General features: G+C 36.7%; 1 protein-coding gene across 1 annotated transcript; it reads right to left on the reverse strand.

Annotated features, from left to right (window-relative positions):
• Positions 1 to 2668: 2668 nt before the first annotated feature.
• LOC113118695 (F-box only protein 40) lies at positions 2669 to 6598 on the reverse strand. Its single transcript, XM_026288068.1, has 4 exons — positions 6537 to 6598; positions 6034 to 6163; positions 4054 to 5901; positions 2669 to 2947 (listed from the first exon to the last, which is right to left on the reverse strand). The coding sequence occupies exons 2-4, from the start codon at positions 6034 to 6036 to the stop codon at positions 2729 to 2731; spliced, it is 2070 nt and encodes a 689-aa protein (XP_026143853.1). The 5' UTR covers positions 6037 to 6163; positions 6537 to 6598; the 3' UTR covers positions 2669 to 2728.
• Positions 6599 to 18502: the final 11904 nt, after the last annotated feature.

An 18502-nucleotide genomic window follows, 5' to 3' on the forward strand; every position in this document is an offset into this window, starting at 1 on the left:
GGAGAGGGGGGAGTAGAGTGCAGTCTCGGGAGTACTCCCCGGCCTGCGAGGGGCGATGGGGGAATGTGACAAGTGGGACGGGGCCGAGAGCCGTGGGAATAGAACAAGGCCGGTGGAGTGATATGAAATGAGCGACTCCATGAGTTCCAACGGAGGAGATCGGAAGAATACAAAAGAGGAGCTACGAGAGTGAAGGATGAGAGAGGACCAGGCCTGGGTTTCATTTTGTGTGTTGGTTTTGTTTGTGCATGGCAGTCGTTCGCGAGGGGCTGTCGCGCTGTTTTGTGTATATTTTGTAATTAAACTTTGATTTGAATGTCCGCCGGTTCCTGCCTTCTTCTTCTTCCCGTTATTATGAAGTTTATACATTGTTACAATCTCATATAGTATCAATCTTTAAAGTAAAGTTAGTTCATAAAGTCATCACTGCTGTGCTGTTGGGGAAATGTCAACACCTGTTGATGTTTTAGTTTTTGTTAATTTAGCCACTGTATTGAATAAATATATGGAGTTTCACTAGTTCACGCTTACATATAATTAGCTGAGGTATGGTATGCGTATTTGGCTTGCTGTCCGGGGAAGGGCTCTGAGCTCGGGAATGGCCCGAACCTAGAGTATTCTAGAAAAGAGAGAGTCCATAGTTTCTGTTACATCATCAAGTTGTTCTGAGTTTTTGGATGTGCTAAGGAATTGAAATAAATCAGGAAGATTACTTACAAAGCTGTCTTTTGTGGTAGAAGTGATGGTTTTACCATAAAGACTCAGGAGGTGAAGAAAAAATCCCCAACCTGGAGGTGGTGGGGAGGATCGATGGAAAAATCACAGCTGCAAACACAATGAAGGGTGAGTAGAGGGCTTTTATATTACTCCTGTTGCCGATTGGCTAGATTTTATTCTAATATGGGGCGGCATTAAGTCTTCCCAGTAGAACTTGTGCTGATGCTTCCATTTCTACCATACTTGTAACAAGGTGTAGAATTTAAATTTTTAGCTATATGAAGTTTACACGAGACTAGATAATGATCTGTGATATCATCGTTTGGCTACATAATTTCAACACCATCAAAATCAATTCCATGTGACAGTATTAAATCTAGAGTATGATTTCGACAAGGAGTAGGACCTGACACGTGTTGTCTAACCCCAACAGAGTTCAAAATGTCTATGAATGATGATCCCAATGCATCTATTTTATTATCAACATGGATATTAAAATCACCAACAATTAAAACTTCATCTGCAGCCAGCACTAACTCAGAAATAAAATCAGCAAATTATTTAATAAGATTTAAGATTCAAGATTTTTATTTGTCACATACACGATTATATAGAGCATATATAACCAGCAGTGAAATGTGAGTAATACAGTCTGTATAGTGTACAGTAGCCAGTATAAACATAACAAGGGATTTATATTTATGTTTTGTCCCAATGAGCCTGTGCTATTTCAAAAATGAAATTATATGGGTTTAAACAAGCATGAAGTTACTTTTTTGGGTAATCTCACTGAACTGATAGACATATTGCAGGAGCAGTGAAATATCTGGAGCGTGCCATATCTCTCAGTGGTGGTGTTGGGCAATCAGCCTGCCAGGCTCTGGTCCAGCGTGGGCTCCTTCTAAGGTTGTCTGGTGGTGATGAGGAGGTTCAGGTGGACTCTAAAAAGCAGCAGGTGTAGGCAGTGAGTTTGCTCAGCAGCAGGTGGTGATCTTGAACCCCTACACTGCCCTATGCAACCACATGCTGTCAGAGGTCATCAATAAACAACAATAAATGACATATTATATATATATATAATTATATATATATACTGTCACATATATATATAATTATATATATATATATATATATATATATATATATATATATATATATATATAATTAAATTAAATATAATTAAATTAAATAAATAATTAAACTTTTTGATGAAACTTTATGATGGAACTAACCTTTTACAATGAAAAATAAAATTGAGAAATATTTAAGATTCAGGTCACTGATCAGGTAAATGTGTGACATTGATAATGTGATCATTAGTACAGATTCTAAAATCATGCTAAAGAACAACTTAAGATTTTATACAATTGGGTGTTGCTGTCAAAAAAAAAAAAAAAAAAAATCTTGTTTTATAAACATAAATCAAATTGTTTTTCCTGACAGTAAAATGTGTCATGAACCACATATTAAATGCAAAATAGAAGAACTTTCACAAGTGGTCTTTGGCATCTTACTAATTATTAATATATAATATTAAAGTGATAGTACACACAAAAAGGAAAAAAAAGATGTCTTCATTTACCCTCAGGTTGGAGTAATCCACTGACTTCTACAGCACAGAAGAAGAAGACCAAGAAAATCAGCAACTGTTTGGTTACTAACATTCTTCAAAATATTTTATATGCTCAGCAGATTAAATGAATATATACAGGTTTGGAGCAACATGAGCATGAATAAATGATTTTTTTTTTTTTTTTTTTTTTTTTTTTTTCTGGATGAACTACCCCTTTAAGTAGATTTTTGAAGCGTGCCTATTTGTGTATTTTTTCAGCCACTAGAGGTCAGCAAATGTCTGTCAAAAGTTAGGACAGTCTACCCCCCCCAAAACAAAAATCCATTCAAATTCGATACTGACTTAAGCATTAATTATATTAGAAGATATCTGATGAAGTCATTTCTTGCAGCATTCTTTTATTTGATATATACACAGCTTGTGCCACAAGCTTGTCTCTCATTCTCCATGTGTCTTGTCAGTAGTGAAGACACTATTGACTAGAGTCTGGAACGCTCCTCTTCTCTCCTGGAGACCTGTCATGCTGGGTAACGCCACAGGTTCACTTCTGATCTCTTTCTGGTAGAAAGGACAGATCTTCAGGTGCTCTGACATGGGGGGTATGTCTTCAAAGACCCATTTATCCACTGGAGAGAACAGATTGCTAAACTCCCATGCCTACATGGAAATGAGAAAGGTCCAACACATCACTTATATCATAGCAAAAAAAAAAAAAAAAGAAAGAAAGAAATCACCACAAGTGGTATATACATTTCAGACAATATATACCGCAAAAAAATAAAAATAAAATAAAAATAAAAAAAAACCTTTTTGTACTAATTAAGTGTAGGTTGTTTTAAATAAAATTATTTGTTACTAAAATTGTCAGTTTATGATCCAGTCAGTCCAATTAATTTATAGATTTACCATTATTATAGTGATCGCTATTCCAGACCACTATTCTTATTGGTTTTCCTCAAAGGAGGTTACATCCCCTACTGTTTAAATGCTAAGCTCTACTTCCCAAACAATGGCCAAAAAAAGAAGTTGGCCACCTGTCATTCAACAAAAACATTTCTACAGTGTGTATCTGACTGATATGGAGCCAGGGAGGGTAAAGTGACCCATGTACTGTATGTCCTCTGCTGCTCTCTGACCCACATACCTCAGAGAACAGTTAACAGAGCACCAACGTACTTAGGATGTTTATAATGCCCTCCGACAAAGCTAATGTTCCTGAAATAAAATGAGATGGGATGGAAAGCATTGAAGAATTTTCAGGATTCAACTGTGACTGTGCACATGATTTTTAGACTCATGGGAGTCGTATTACGAATAATTAAATGAATAATACTGTACAATAATAAACAATATTGATAATAATTTGGCTGTTCCTAAAACTCTAATAAGGCTTTCACAAGAAAGCCTAGTGAAAGTTTGAATACCATACATGAATTTCAGACTTATTTTATGGCGCCTTCCCAGCTAAGAAGAATGTGCTAGAAATGTTTTTTTTTTTTTTGAATATGACAGTCAAACCTGAAATTACTTCATAAATGTCCTGTGAGTGGTTCGGGGAACATAAGTTTATAAATTACAGCCTAAAGAATAACATTCCTTTTAAGGATATGAATTGGTTTCCAAAAGAGGAACATGAACTAATGTTTGATGATTGTGTTTGCTGGGTTTATAATGTTTTTAGTAACTTAACAGTTGTACTGTGAATTGGAATTGTATGACAGGGACAATAATAGTATACAGGTTCAAAAAAGAAAAGCATCTACCTTTTTTCGGGACCTCCAGGTAAATCCACCATGAGAATATGTCTTTTTCTCCCATTTGAGGGACACCATGCCCTTCTGCTGAAGAACAGTGCTGCACACTTCCCTCATTAGCTGGGAAACCTGAGCTAGACGACTCAAAGACACACTATCCAGAAAACACACTATGTGTTGTAAGATCTCAAAAGGAAGTCTGCTCAGAGAATCTAGATTTCTTGCTCGTTTACGTTCACTGCTGACGTTTTTTACTCCTTTGAAGAGGGACGCTGCCACCTTTGGTCGTAAGATGAAAGTGCTAAGATCTGTATCGTAGCTTATGGTAGCCCGATATTTAGATGGTCGAAATTTCTTCTGGCTAAAGGTGCAACCAAGGTAAGCCAGGGGGCACCGCTGTAAAAACCAGCCAGTCAGACATGACTGGATGTCTCCATGCACGTTCCTAAAGTGCCAGGGGTATTCATCACGCCTGAAGGCATGACAGCACAGGTAAGTAAAGGCTGAGCAGGATTTATTGTGTCTTCTGGTCACACATTCGGTCTGAATCTGCACATGTAGGTTTTGAGGCTGGTTCAAGACAACATCCGCCAAAGATGCATTACTTTTAAATGGAGCAGAATGGAAGTCATAGGTCTGGGTGCCAAAGTCAACATACAACCCGTCGGTTCCAACAGTTTCAGAAATCTGATGGCCTTTCAGTTCTCTTTCTAGACAGCACAGCAGTGTGGTCTCTACCTCATTCGCCTTTGGGAGCTCTTCAATGGCAATGCCTAGATCAGATGTGTCCACATTTTGGTCTGTCTTCTTAACCATTCGTGATGGATCCTTGAGGTGGCTACGCTTGGCTCTGTAGCTGGTCGGCACATTGAAAGAATGTATGGTTTGCACTTCAATAGGCTCTAAATTTCCATAAACAAAATCTCTATCTTTAGGTGTGCAAGCAGCTAGCTGGCCAAAGTTGATAAGCATGCATCCATTGTGAACAAGATACATATTATACTCTGCCACGTTGACCTCTTTACGTAGTCTATCAAGAACACCATCTTGCCAAGGGGCTAAACCTGTCCTGTCAATCTCTGCATCGTTTGAATTCTGAGGAGTCGCTTTTGGGTCTTCCTTGTCCTTAGTCTGACAACTTTTATCTTCTAAATTCTTGACAGTTTGCTTGCATCCTTCCTTCTCCTTCGCAAACATTCTCTCCCACATCCCGTAGTTCTCCAAGCAGGCCACATCTTTACTCACAGCCAGGGCCAACCTTTCTTCTTGGGTTAGTTCTTGTACCTGTTCACCATTGAGACTAATCTCCAGCATCTCTTCCGGGTTTAAGTTCTGAGACTCACAGTACTCTGGATCAACACCTCCTACAGCACCATCCAGTGGAACTTCAGGTTCTTCCATTTTCTCTACCAACTCGGGGAAGAGTGTCTTCATCTGAATTGAGCTAAACAGAAGTTTTTGATCCCTAAGGGCCATAGCAAGGTCCAACTGACTCGTGCAGTTCAGATCTGGGAGGGCGTTCCTGTAGAAGGTGGTATCGGTCTCGTTCACAGGCCATCGGTTCCATTCCAGTGTACATGTGACGACACTGGCAGGACACACTTCTAGGTGCTGGGCAAGTCTTTGACGAGTCATGGTCATGGGACAGCCATAACCAGAGTTGAGGCAGGGTACAACTTCCTTAGGGCAGAGAAGACGATGCTCATCCTCTTCACAAAGGTGGAAAGCTGCTCCGCATTTCAGGTGGCAGGAAATGAAAAAGCATGAATTGGGGATGTCAATGGGAACCTTGCAGTTCTGGTTATGACATTTTTCACAGTGTGGATGAAGACCAGAGCTGGCAGTCCTATTCTTGCCCTGCATGTGACAATCCAATACATGCATTTGTTGCCAACAAGATAACCATTATTGTATTTGCATTGTTTGATACGTGATACTTGCTTGTTTGAAAGCAAGAAATACATCACAACTTTGAAACTCTAAGCTTACCATGACTGTTGATATTTCTTGAGTTTGAAAATAGACTCTGTAATGAGACAAGGGAATAGACGCTGAAAGGAAACAAGTCCCGGAAATGTTCCAATGTTGCTATTGTCTAGACGATTATTGACTTGTCTTTCTGGAATAGACACAACATTAAACCACATAACGAGACAATTCTCAGACAACACTTAATAAATATTTACATATCAGAATATAAAACAAACATTGTTTTGCTTAGATGAACGTTTTGACCATAAAATAAATAAATAAATGTATAATAATATTTGCAGAACTTCGAAGAAAACATGCATAAACATGTTTATAAGAAACATGCACCTTCAAACACAGAAAATATTTGAATTTCGAACAGTAAACAGGTTTACCCGTTATTATGACAAAACACGTGCACAATTAGTATTCTTCACTGAGAGAGACCAGTAACACACACTTCTAGACATCTTTGTTATTGTTAAAGGTCTTGAGCATAACTACAGGTCAGTCTCACTTACCCGTGTCTGCCCTGGCGATGTTAGTATGACTGTTTGTTTAAATGGGTCTGTGTGGATGTAAATATCTCTCCTCTATTCAGCTGTTATAAATAGACAAACAGGCAAGTCAGACTAAGCCTATGAGAAACAAGGTTAAATTACATCACACACTATTACTAGTATTTGTATATTGTGCTAACTGATCAAGAATGAATAAATATAATTGAAATGCCACTTAAAATGAGGACAATAGCTAATTATTAATAATGAGTTTTGGACTGGTGAGTAAATATCAGTGAATTCATAACAGGAGGCTAATATGTTTATCCATAAATAAATGTATAAAAAGAACAAGACAATCAATGCCTTTGCAGTTATTTTACACAGTCTTCCAATGAATATGTTGCTGAATTAAAAAACAATAATAATCGTATTACACATACTATCCACTAGATGTCAGTACAGCCCTTTGATGTAGATGGTGGATCGTTACAGGTTTGCAATATTAGCCTAGAGATTGCTCATGTTGAGGATTAGTGTTTAAGGAACTTTTTTAACCACCTTGGTTTATGATAAATGTATGCAGGATTTTTGACTTCAGAAATTAGCTTTGTTGTCTCGTCATTCCAGTGTCTTTTAAAAATTACGTCAGAAAAAAATAGTTGTCTTAAAAACAACAATGACACTATTAGCATCCTTGGAATATGAAAACAAATTAATCAGATGTCAGCTCTGAAGTGAAGTCAGTCAATAAAATGAAAACTGCTGATGCCTTATCAATGAAATTTTTGGTCGATAAGCTTTACACTTTTATTCAGCCTGAAGAAGAAAAAGCCCCCATGCACGCAGGATTTTACGATCTTATAAATTTAGCCCATCAACAACAAATCTGCATCAAGTCTCATGTTATTAATGTCTAAAGGTAATTAAAGCCACCTTGCAATGATTTCTTCAGTGCTAATACTACTTAATTAGGAAAGGGATTTTATAGGTTCCCCCGGGACATGAAACTTTGTCGAATTGTACTACATTAATGAAGAAAGTTTTAAGCAGCACAAAAAGAAGGAAACTGAAAACAAAGCATTATAGTGACGTTTTTTTTTTTTTTACCAGACTAATGACACATTAGAGTACCAACAGCTACAAGAAGAAGAGGTGACTGCTGCCCAGCACATAAAAAAAAAATTAAAAAAAAAAATTAAAACATCAACTCATTATGGTCAGGCTTGAATGTCAAAGCTCTCTGTCATAGCTTAGTGAAAGATGAGTCTGACAGAAATTGCACATTTGAAATAACTTTTATGCTTTGACAATGATGCACTCAGGAGGTCAAGGTTTGGCTGGTTTGTTGCATCTTCTGGTAAATGTTGCATCTTCCTGAATATAAGCTTTGTCAGGAATACAAATGCATGGGAAACAACATATTTATAGCAATAAGCTCATTATATTTCAATAATTATTTCAAAGCATTCAGGGAACAACATCAGGATTGATTAATCAGAAACTCCCATTTGAGATTAATGACAATATTCCCTCTTACTTCATGTACTCTGAACTCCTTGGATGCACTCATATGGTATACCTTCTGACCTTAAAAATCACAATTTTAGTGGTGGACAATCACACTTATGTGGAAAACTACAAATTTAAAGTCAGGCCTTTCGTAACTTCAAAATTAGCATATACAATTTTACAGTTATATCGTACTGTTCGCATGACTTCTTTGCTTTCAGTCTGCCAATGTGATGAACTTTTATATCAACAATTGACAAAAAGGCAACCAAATGTCACCTAGCTACAAACTGATGAAGATAATTCAGCATTGGCGCTGGTGTTAGAACAGTGTGTATTTTGGAGTATGTGTATACTTGTTCTTGTGTGAGTGTGTTTGCTGTTATGGAGCTACGAGATAAGAGAGCTGTTCCTGATAAGAGAACTGAACAGACTTCTGGGAGATGGCACATGTGGTTCACTTTGGCCGACTGATGGAAACATGGTCTATTTAACACACCCCATTTATCCTTGCTCCATATTTCACCTTCGGCTTTATGCCAGTCGCAGCAGTGCACCTTGGTAATCTTTTCTTGTTTGGAATGAATTATAGTGTTTGTGTGTTTTGAAAGGTGTGGAGGAAAGGCTTCATCTGTTTACTGTCTTTGCATCCTACCTTGGTTTGCAGACCCGAACGTATTAAATTTGAAAGTAAAGACATCACTTCATGAAAGGACACCAAACTGCAAAGTGCTTGGAGCCAAATTCAACTGTGCATCCATAGTAAGCTTTTCACATGCCATGTAGCCTTTTCATACAATAATAGCATACATATGGATGCCCTAGTCATTTACAAATTGACTTTCTATATTCTGTGTAAAAAAAAAAAAAAAAAAAAAAAAAAAAAGAACATTAACATGTAATTGATGAACTTTTCCTTTAACAGGCTAAAGATATCCACCATACCCAACACCTAAATCTAATCTGCATTTTTTCACAGTGAGGAAGTGACTGTATTGCCCCTGATGACAAACTGTGAGCACTAACAATGTCTCTGATTAAAGTACTTCCTATACTTAAGAATCAAAAAGTGCCTTGACGTTTCTGCCATAGGTGTCAAAACCTAAATAAACGATATTAGCCTGAAGTCTCTTGTGATATACAATAACAGTCTTTAAATTCTCTTCCCAATAAAACTAATGTTCGGAGAGGAATGGCCCTGTGTACCACACAGCAAGAAACTAAATGCAGCCAATTGACAAAAATGGGTACAAAATTACGTAACATTGTTTCTTGCATGTTTCACAGCGATTTTGAAGTGGGAAGTCCAGTGAGTGGCACTAAAAGTAAGTTCAGTTTGGTCCAAAACATATGTCGATCACAACATAACAATGAAAAACACAGCAATGTGCAAGGAACTGCAAGAAAATAAGTCTTCATTATTCTTGTAGTCATAATTTGTGTGGAGAGGAATAAAAGTTGTTGGTGTTTTACTGTCACTAGTGTTCATTTCAGCTGGAAACTGCAGTGTATGTGGGCCTACAAATATGTTTTCGAAGTTTTGTAAAAATGACGGTCGGCACATGTATATGAGCCTGGGTTGCAAACATACTGAATTATGTTCTCACTTTCTGTGGTAGTATATTCTTCTATACCCTTAATTCACAGACAACATATATTACAGTTACAGTGTTATGATATCAAACCTAATTACGTTTGAAAGAAGCAAATATGTGGGCGACTGTATCTGTATATTATGTCTCCAGATAAAGAAAGCTACTCCTACAGACCCAGCTTTGCTTCTCCTCTTTTTGATCTCTTAGTGTTCTACAAAATTCCACAGAAACATTCATTACCATTACAGGATAGATAACCCGAGATAACCCATCTGCTTCAGAAGACAACACTTTGACTGTTATTGACAAATTACGCTGTAACCAAGAATTTAATTTGAGTCGGATAGAGAATATAAGATGTTCAAATTTAAGCTTTGATCTCTTTTTTTTTTTTCATCTTTACATATAATTATACCTATTTATTTGACTTCAGATTTGACTGGGATATCACAAATTTAAACATCAGTAGAATATTTTTAAGATAAAAGTTCACATTTATGGATTTTAAGACATAAACCAGAAGCAAAGAAAAAAAAAAAAAAAAAAAACCTTAAAAGTGCTGAATGTAGGATTGACACAGAGTGGTTGAACTAGGTATTGCAGTCCAAATTCTAAATAGTGGAGAGTGTTTTTTTTTTTCACCCATCCTCTTCCCTCAGACTTAAATAACATGCAGGTTGCCAGATTGACGACACCACAATGACAATGAATGCAATTAAATACGCTGTTTTCTGCCAACTGGCAACCCAAAAATACAATTGGGTTGGGTTGTAAACTGGCAGTGAGTGTGTTTCACAAATCAAAACAGAGACCGACATTCCGGCCCGGAACACACATTTTCAAAGGAGAATAAGTGACTGTAGCAAGGCTCAAGATTTTGACCCTGGTGACATTATTGGATAAAGAGTCAAATATTAGCCAAAAATAAATGCTAGACCTAAGTGAACCAGAACTATTAGACCAAGTAAATTGTAAAGCATGATGATGCTGAAAATTAGAAACAAATGTAGAAAATAACTCATCACCCCACTGTGATTTCCAAAACTTAAAATCACTAGAATTTGCATATTTGCATGTGACTTTTGTATAAAACAAACAAAAAAAAGCAATCTCACATTTATTAAAAATAGCTTTACATTTAACATCATTATGCAACCCTCTTGCATTAACTGAGCATACAGAAGAAAAAAAAAAATAATAATAATAATAAATTTGGAAACATTTAACACTATGACACCAGAACTGTAACAACAAATAAGTCAGCCCATGAGATAATAAAAAAAAAATATATATATATATATATATATATATATATATATATATATATATATATATATATATATATATATATATATATATATATGAAATCATGCAACATTATGCTAAAAAAATAAAACTGTTACCTAAAGCTCTTATCCTTTCCTCGTGCGTCACTTTTTTTTAGCACACATAAAAAACTACAAATTCTAAAGTGTAATTTATCATGCTCTTTTTGTTTACCCACTAGTGTATACTGCGATCTTTTATTCTTCTGTCATAGCATACAAGTCAATAGGTGTCATCATTCTGCAGTCTTTTAAAAGTTTTATCATGCCATGCAATGATCTTATAGGACTGCTTAAATATTGCAGTGTGTTATGGGCTTTCATAAAATTTTAAGTAATTTTTTGAGTGTTGTTTGAAAAGAACATGGCTTTACGTATCCACTAGTGGGTAGTTATAGTGAATTAAAGTCTTGTAATGCACGATTTCAAGAATAGTATAGTGTTAACCTTCATATTTCTAAAGACTTTTCATGTGTTAGATCCTTCTGACAAGAACGAAGAGCTGTCAGGTTTATGTATGCTGAGATTGTGACTAGTTTGGAATCTGCAGGGTGTTTTGTGGGTGTATCATGTCTGGTGTCTGCTTCTGGAGGGAAGTTTTTCAGTAGCTAGCACAGAAGGGCACACCAGCATCCAGATGGCTACTGTGAATAAACTCTTCTGCTCTAACACTTAAACTGGAGGAAAGTTGAATTTGACAGGATTTGTAGTTTTTCTTTTTTTCAAAATGATTGTTTTCTAAGCACTCAGACTTTCTGTAAGTGAATACATTTAGTTGCCGGATAATACAGAGGCAATTAAAACTTACTCATTTTATGCCAAGCATGATTTTAAACAACAGTTCACACATACAGTGCATATGTAAAAAAAAAAAAAAAAAAAAAAAAAAATGCTTTGAAGGGAACAGAGATCGAGGGACTGATTTTTTTTGTTTGTTTTTCCACATAAGAACCTCAAAGAGCCGAATATATGGCATCTAGTCCTTTTTAGCCTCTGTGATATGAGATCATCAAAGGTGTTTGTTTCCCAGACGTGTTTTGAGGAATTCAATTGGTCTTGTGTGATGTTGTTTAAGCCAGAATAATGGAATCTTTTCATATTTGATAGAAGCATTTAATTCAGGTACATATGCATTTTATTTGCAATGGTAAAAGTAATGCATGGACGTATGTGCTGACATGTACACTCCAGTCCATATGCATTATCTATTACCTGCATTATTGTGAATCTGCATTGATTCTGCTGCTAAGCATCTTTACTGTTGTTTCATGACAAACATTGTTTTGTTTGTGACACAGTAAAGAAATTACTTAACCAACCTTGACATCTGTGATATTTTCATAATCAAGGAAAAAATAAATTACACTATAAAGTCATAAGCTTAGAGAAATGCTAATATGTTGATTAAGTTTGTTGTGTGCTTCATGTCAGGAATATTAAGGTGGGCATTTGCAGAGTGAACAGAGTCAGCTAGTCAAAAAAATACAAAAATAAAATAAAAAACAAGTAGTCATCAGTATGTCATGTTTTGGATGATGGTCACCAGCATGCATTGGATGTTAGTGTCTCCTCCTTTAATTAGCTTAAAGCGATAGATATGTCAAAAATTCAATAACTCTCATAATATTTTAAACCTGTAAGACTTTCATTTCAAACACAAATGAGGATATATTTAATAAAACTGACAGTTTTCTGTCCCTCCATTGGAAGTCCATTCCACCAAAATTTGTCTCATCTCAAAGAGTGTATAAAGACAGTGGAAGTCTTCTAAAGTGATACTATATATATATATATATATATATATATATATATATATATATATAAAATGAACAGATTTTTAACTCTACTCACATGTAAACATGGAAGTAGCTACATCAAAAACAGAAGTTGACGTGTTTCCTTGATGTGAGAACTAATGAGGATTCCCAAAGAAAATATGTTTACATTAATATTGCAATACTGAATAATATATATGGAATGCTTTTCATTTACTGAAAAATATATTGCTTATATGATTTAATGCATGTCATTGTACATTCAGTAATACACTTCATAATATATAGATACTGAATATGTGATAAAATATGGTACTCTTCACGATACAGAAGAGGTCCTTGGGGAGACAGATGGGTAAGTTCCTGTTCTTTTACTGACAGCTTAAAGCAGAGTGAAGAAGATTTGGTGACAACAGGTAAGAAAACACTCTAGCAAATGAGAGTTGATTTAACTTAGGGGGTAACAGTATCTTTCTCTCTTTTGCAGGTTTAGTGAAGGACTGAGGAATCAGACGATGGAGACGGGCGAATGCAGGCAAGTACCCAGGCAGGTGAGTCAGGTAGAGACTTCAGGTAGGTGCTAAATGTTCTTTATTAATCAGTTTATTAACAATTGAGCAGCAATGCAAGACAGCAGGTTAGTATCTTGAACAGAACTGGAACTTAGCTATAGACTTTAGTGATAGAAATGTCCCATTCCTCACTAGGAAGAATCCACAAAGCTGATGGGAAGAAGACTATTAAGACAGCAAACTTGCATTGAGTCCAGGTTAGTGAGTTGAGAACAAAGGGTAAGTCCAACTTTAATTTACTTAAATTCAGCAAATAGGAGGCCAGAGAATAGCCAGGTTTACATCCAAAGTTGGAAATTTAACTTATGTGCGAAATTGAAATATCGCATAAAATATTTGTGAACAAGCACCGTTTCCATCCCACGAGTCAAACAGTGTTAATTTCATCATAATTTTCACCAACGACGAGACGATAATGAACTAAAACTCTTTTTGAATAACAAAATCTATTACATAAATCTATTGAAATTTTCATCAATGAATAAAAACAAGACAAAAATGTTAGGGAAAGAAGATTTGGGAAGAGATTCATTCATAACGAATCTGCTGCGTGGTTCGGAGGTTAAATGCATACGTATGAACCGGTGGGACATAATCAAACATACACTTGCTGCACATCTCATAAAACTCAATTCGGTCAGTTTTCTGAGCGCAGAAACCGAAGCATCTGACAGAAAACTTGTCTCGCAGCATACATGCAAGTATTCTTTAACGTTGCATGAACAGAGAATTACACACACAATCTAAAGAGAACAAATTTTTCCTTTTCTGATAAACTGGCACTAAATTTCACTCAAGAAAAGTAGTAGAAGCTACTGAATGTAATTTTCATAAATAATAAATTACTTGCTCCTCAGAGCGAGCAGACGGAACAATGAATGCAGTCATTTAAGGAGGTGGATGCAGCTCTTTGGGAGTACAGTTGTGCAAGACAATTATACAGAAAAAACTTTGATGACAGACTTTGCTCTGACATTTCAGAATGACCAAAACAACATTTCAGATGCTGTGGAATGAGAACGGTCCACTGGTTAGTCAGGTTATACTGACCCATAGCACAAAGTCACATGACTTTGTTGATGTGCTTGAAGGAATTTATTCACAAAATGCATCTCCCATTAATCTCCCATTATTCATATTAACCTAATCAAAAACCACCTCAGGCAAGTGTAATTTTTTTGCGAATTAATGTATTTTAATAAAAACTCGATGTTCCCATCACTCGTTTCTGATGCGATACTTCAAAATGCACATTAAAACAGAGTGATAAAAACATAGTTAATATCTGAGTGCTTGATATTGGCTTATAAAGACCCACTAAAGCTAATGGCAGACGGGTGCAGTGATTGTGGACTGTGAGCAGGTGTTAGCCAGGGAGGATTCTGGGAAATGTAATGGGCTGAGGTGACTGTTCTTGTGACAGGCATGATGACAGAAGCTGGTGAACTTGTGACAGAACTGTGTGTGTATAAATAAGCATGTTTGAGCATTCACCAGAACCAATGAATGTTGATTTACAAAACGGTCTAAATTCGTATTTTCAATTTTTTTATGAGATCATAGACTTTGAAGCATAAATTTTTACCTTAATTTAAGGTGCCCTTGTTACGCATTAGATGTTCTTACTATTATATTAACAATATAACTAAATGTTGCATAATTACATGCAAGTAACCATAAGACAAACCCTTATAAGTGCATGACGTTAATTACAGTTTTTTTTTAAATAGCTTAGACACTCAAAAATGATACTTGGGGCACACTTAAAGTGGAACCATTCACTCATATACCAAATCTTTAGCTCAAGTCTGCAAAACTTAAAATAATTTTTACACCCATGCATTTCTGTTTACATCGTATCTTTTCTACAAAGCACTTTATAAATAGAGCTGACCTTCTCACTTGGCTTATATGCATATTCAGTAAACTTAAGTGTGTGCCAAATCAGAAAATCAACTTTATTTCTAAAGTGATTTATTCAATATATTGTTTCACAGCAGCTTCACAATAGTATCACATTAACATTCTGCTGTAAAGCAGCTCTAAAAGGTCAAGAGTCATTCTACAGCTGAAGTTAGTTCAGTATTGATTCAGTTCAGTTGCATAACTGTGTAAAATCATCAGTCATACATACTGTTTATTCAGTGTATTTGTGCAGATGCATGTACAGTATGTGCGAGTGCTATGACAAACTCCATGGCTCCACTGCACTCTGAACAAGCAAAAGTAAAAATGGTAAATGGACTGCATTTATATAGTGCTTTCAACAGACCACATGGCCATCCAAAGCGCTTTTACAATTTGCCTCACATTCACCCATTCACACACCGACTGCGGTGTCAGCCATTTAAGGCGCTATCCAGCTCGTCGGGAGCAGCTGGGGTTAGGTGTCTTGCTCAAGGACACCTCGACACTTGGTCAGGTGGAGCCGGGCATTGAACCACCAACCTTCCGGTTTGTAGACAACCTACATGAACCACTGCCGCCCATGTAGCACGAGAGTAAATTTTTTTGCATCAGTGTGCAGTTTGGCGTGCATGTGGCTAATTATTGTATGTTTGTGTGTAGAGTTACTATGCAAAAATAAAAGTTTCAAAAGAGTTAAAATAGTATTCAAGGAAGCGTTTGCTTTTACAAGTTGTGTGTGACGTTTTGCATGTTCTGTTTTGTGTGTAGAGTTTTAAGAAATGGGGCCATAGTTTCTAAAAAGTAAGAAAGGTAATATTATTCAGTACTTAAATGTACAGTATAATTACACTCCAATGACACCTTAAAATAAAGTGCAACCAAATAAAACATTGATACACCAAGCTTTGATAATTCTGGTGAACCAATAATGAACCAAAACCAGCACAAACTAGTCTGAGATTTCAAAGATTGATGTTTCAGCATGATTGGTGCCATTTATATTAGAGTGCCTCCTTAAAAATTAGCTGCTGATGAAAACACCAGCAAGGATCAGTAGCTCAATAAGGTCACTCTGTTTCTTAAGAAACAGAAGGCCAATATTTTCTATTCCAAGTTGAAGACCCCCCCTCCATTGTGGCACCATGGGGCCTTGACTACACCATGCCCCATTACTCTTAGAGTCTCCCGCAATAAAGAGAAACGTATTCACTGAGCAGCCACAGCATGGATGCCACTTCAGTTGCCTGTTGCACCTTCACCCGTTTGGAGCGGGATCTACGGGATGGGGGTCTACAGGTTTGGGTTCACCTTAGATGGCACAAAAAAACTGCAAAAGAGAAATGCGGGTCTCTGGATGATAGATTTTACCTGGGGTTCTATGAGATGCCATGCTTAATTTCAACTACCTGTGGTCCAAGGGCATCCGCCACGGTAATGAGCGAGTACACAGCCTACATCAGCCACCCTCAGCATAAATGCCTGTGACGCTTTATCAAGCGGACACAAATGGTTTCCTGGTTTGCTGATCTTTCCACAAACTACAGCTAAACCAGACCTGGAGAGGCATATTGAAAGTGACGCATCCACAATTCAAATGAGCTGCGTTTCACCTTGCATCGGTTTCCTTGAATTTAGATGCGTTTTAAAATAGGAACTGTTGAGTTGCTTTAGATAAAGGGGATTGCACTCCAGTGCTGTGAGGTATCGAGGCCTTCTGGGCTCAGCTGTAGGTTATTTTATTCCAAAATCAACTTATTTCAAAGTCATCTCAAGTTAGAAACTTGCAAAAAGTGACTGTAGCCCACAAAGGCAGTTCCACAGCACACAATGAAACAGAAAAAAGGAAATAGCAAGCGCCACGGGCAAAGAGCGGTGCTTCCATCCGAACAGATCGGAACACATAAAATGTTCCGGAGCAAAAATGCGGCGGCTATGATGGATGTTCATTATGCAGCATGTCTGCACAAAGAAGTTTAAAATACCTGAAAAGAGCAGTTTTTCCCAATAAGATGACAACTGCTCCCCCAGAAGTACACCTGACCCACATGATGCAAGATTTGCTTTTATCTGTTAAAAGGGGGAAATTTCAAAGTCTGATCAATTACTGCAGATTATATGGTAGAAAAAAAAAAAAAAAAAAAAAAAAAAATATATATATATATATATATATATATATATATATATATATATATATATATATATATATATATACAGTCTTGTTCAAAATAATAGCAGTACAATGTGACTAACCAGAATAATCAAGGTTTTTCGTATATTTTTTTATTGCTACGTGGCAAACAAGTTACCAGTAGGTTCAGTAGATTCTCAGAAAACAAATGAGACCCAGCATTCATGATATGGACGCTCTTAAGGCTGTGCAATTGGGCAATTAGTTGAATTAGTTGAAAGGGGTGTGTTTAAAAAAATAGCAGTGTGGCATTCAATCACTGAGGTCATCAATTTTGTGAAGAAACAGGTGTGAATCAGGTGGCCCCTATTTAAGGATGAAGCCAACACTTGTTGAACATGCATTTGAAAGCTGAGGAAAATGGGTCGTTCAAGACATTGTTCAGAAGAACAGCGTACTTTGATTAAAAAGTTGATTAGAGAGGGGAAAACCTATAAAGAGGTGCAAAAAATGATAGGCTGTTCAGCTAAAATGATCTCCAATGCCTTAAAATGGAGAGCAAAACCACAGAGACGTGGAAGAAAACGGAAGACAACCATCAAAATGGATAGAAGAATAACCAGAATGGCAAAGGCTCAGCCAATGATCACCTCCAGGATGATCAAAGACAGTCTGGAGTTACCTGTAAGTACTGTGACAGTTAGAAGACGTCTGTGTGAAGCTAATCTATTTTCAAGAATCCCCCGCAAAGTCCCTCTGTTAAAAAAAAGGCATGTGCAGAAGAGGTTACAATTTGCCAAAGAACACATCAACTGGCCTAAAGAGAAATGGAGGAACATTTTGTGGACTGATGAGAGTAAAATTGTTCTTTTTGGGTCCAAGGGCCACAGGCAGTTTGTGAGACGACCCCCAAACTCTGAATTCAAGCCACAGTACACAGTGAAGACAGTGAAGCATGGAGGTGCAAGCATCATGATATGGGCATGTTTCTCCTACTATGGTGTTGGGCCTATTTATCGCATACCAGGGATCATGGATCAGTTTGCATATGTTAAAATACTTGAAGAGGTCATGTTGCCCTATGCTGAAGAGGACATGCCCTTGAAATGGTTGTTTCAACAAGACAATGACCCAAAACACACTAGTAAACGGGCAAAGTCTTGGTTCCAAAC

The sequence above is a fragment of the Carassius auratus genome, chromosome 18 (assembly GCF_003368295.1).
Source record: "Carassius auratus strain Wakin chromosome 18, ASM336829v1, whole genome shotgun sequence".
Taxonomy (NCBI): domain Eukaryota; kingdom Metazoa; phylum Chordata; class Actinopteri; order Cypriniformes; family Cyprinidae; genus Carassius; species Carassius auratus.

Bases quoted from the DNA above. Each gene is read 5' to 3' on its own strand.
- LOC113118695 (XM_026288068.1), bottom strand. The intron at 2,948-4,053 runs GTAGATGCTTTT...ATTTCCATGTAG, and splicing joins CCTGGAGGTCCCGAAAAAAG to GCATGGGAGTTTAGCAATCT.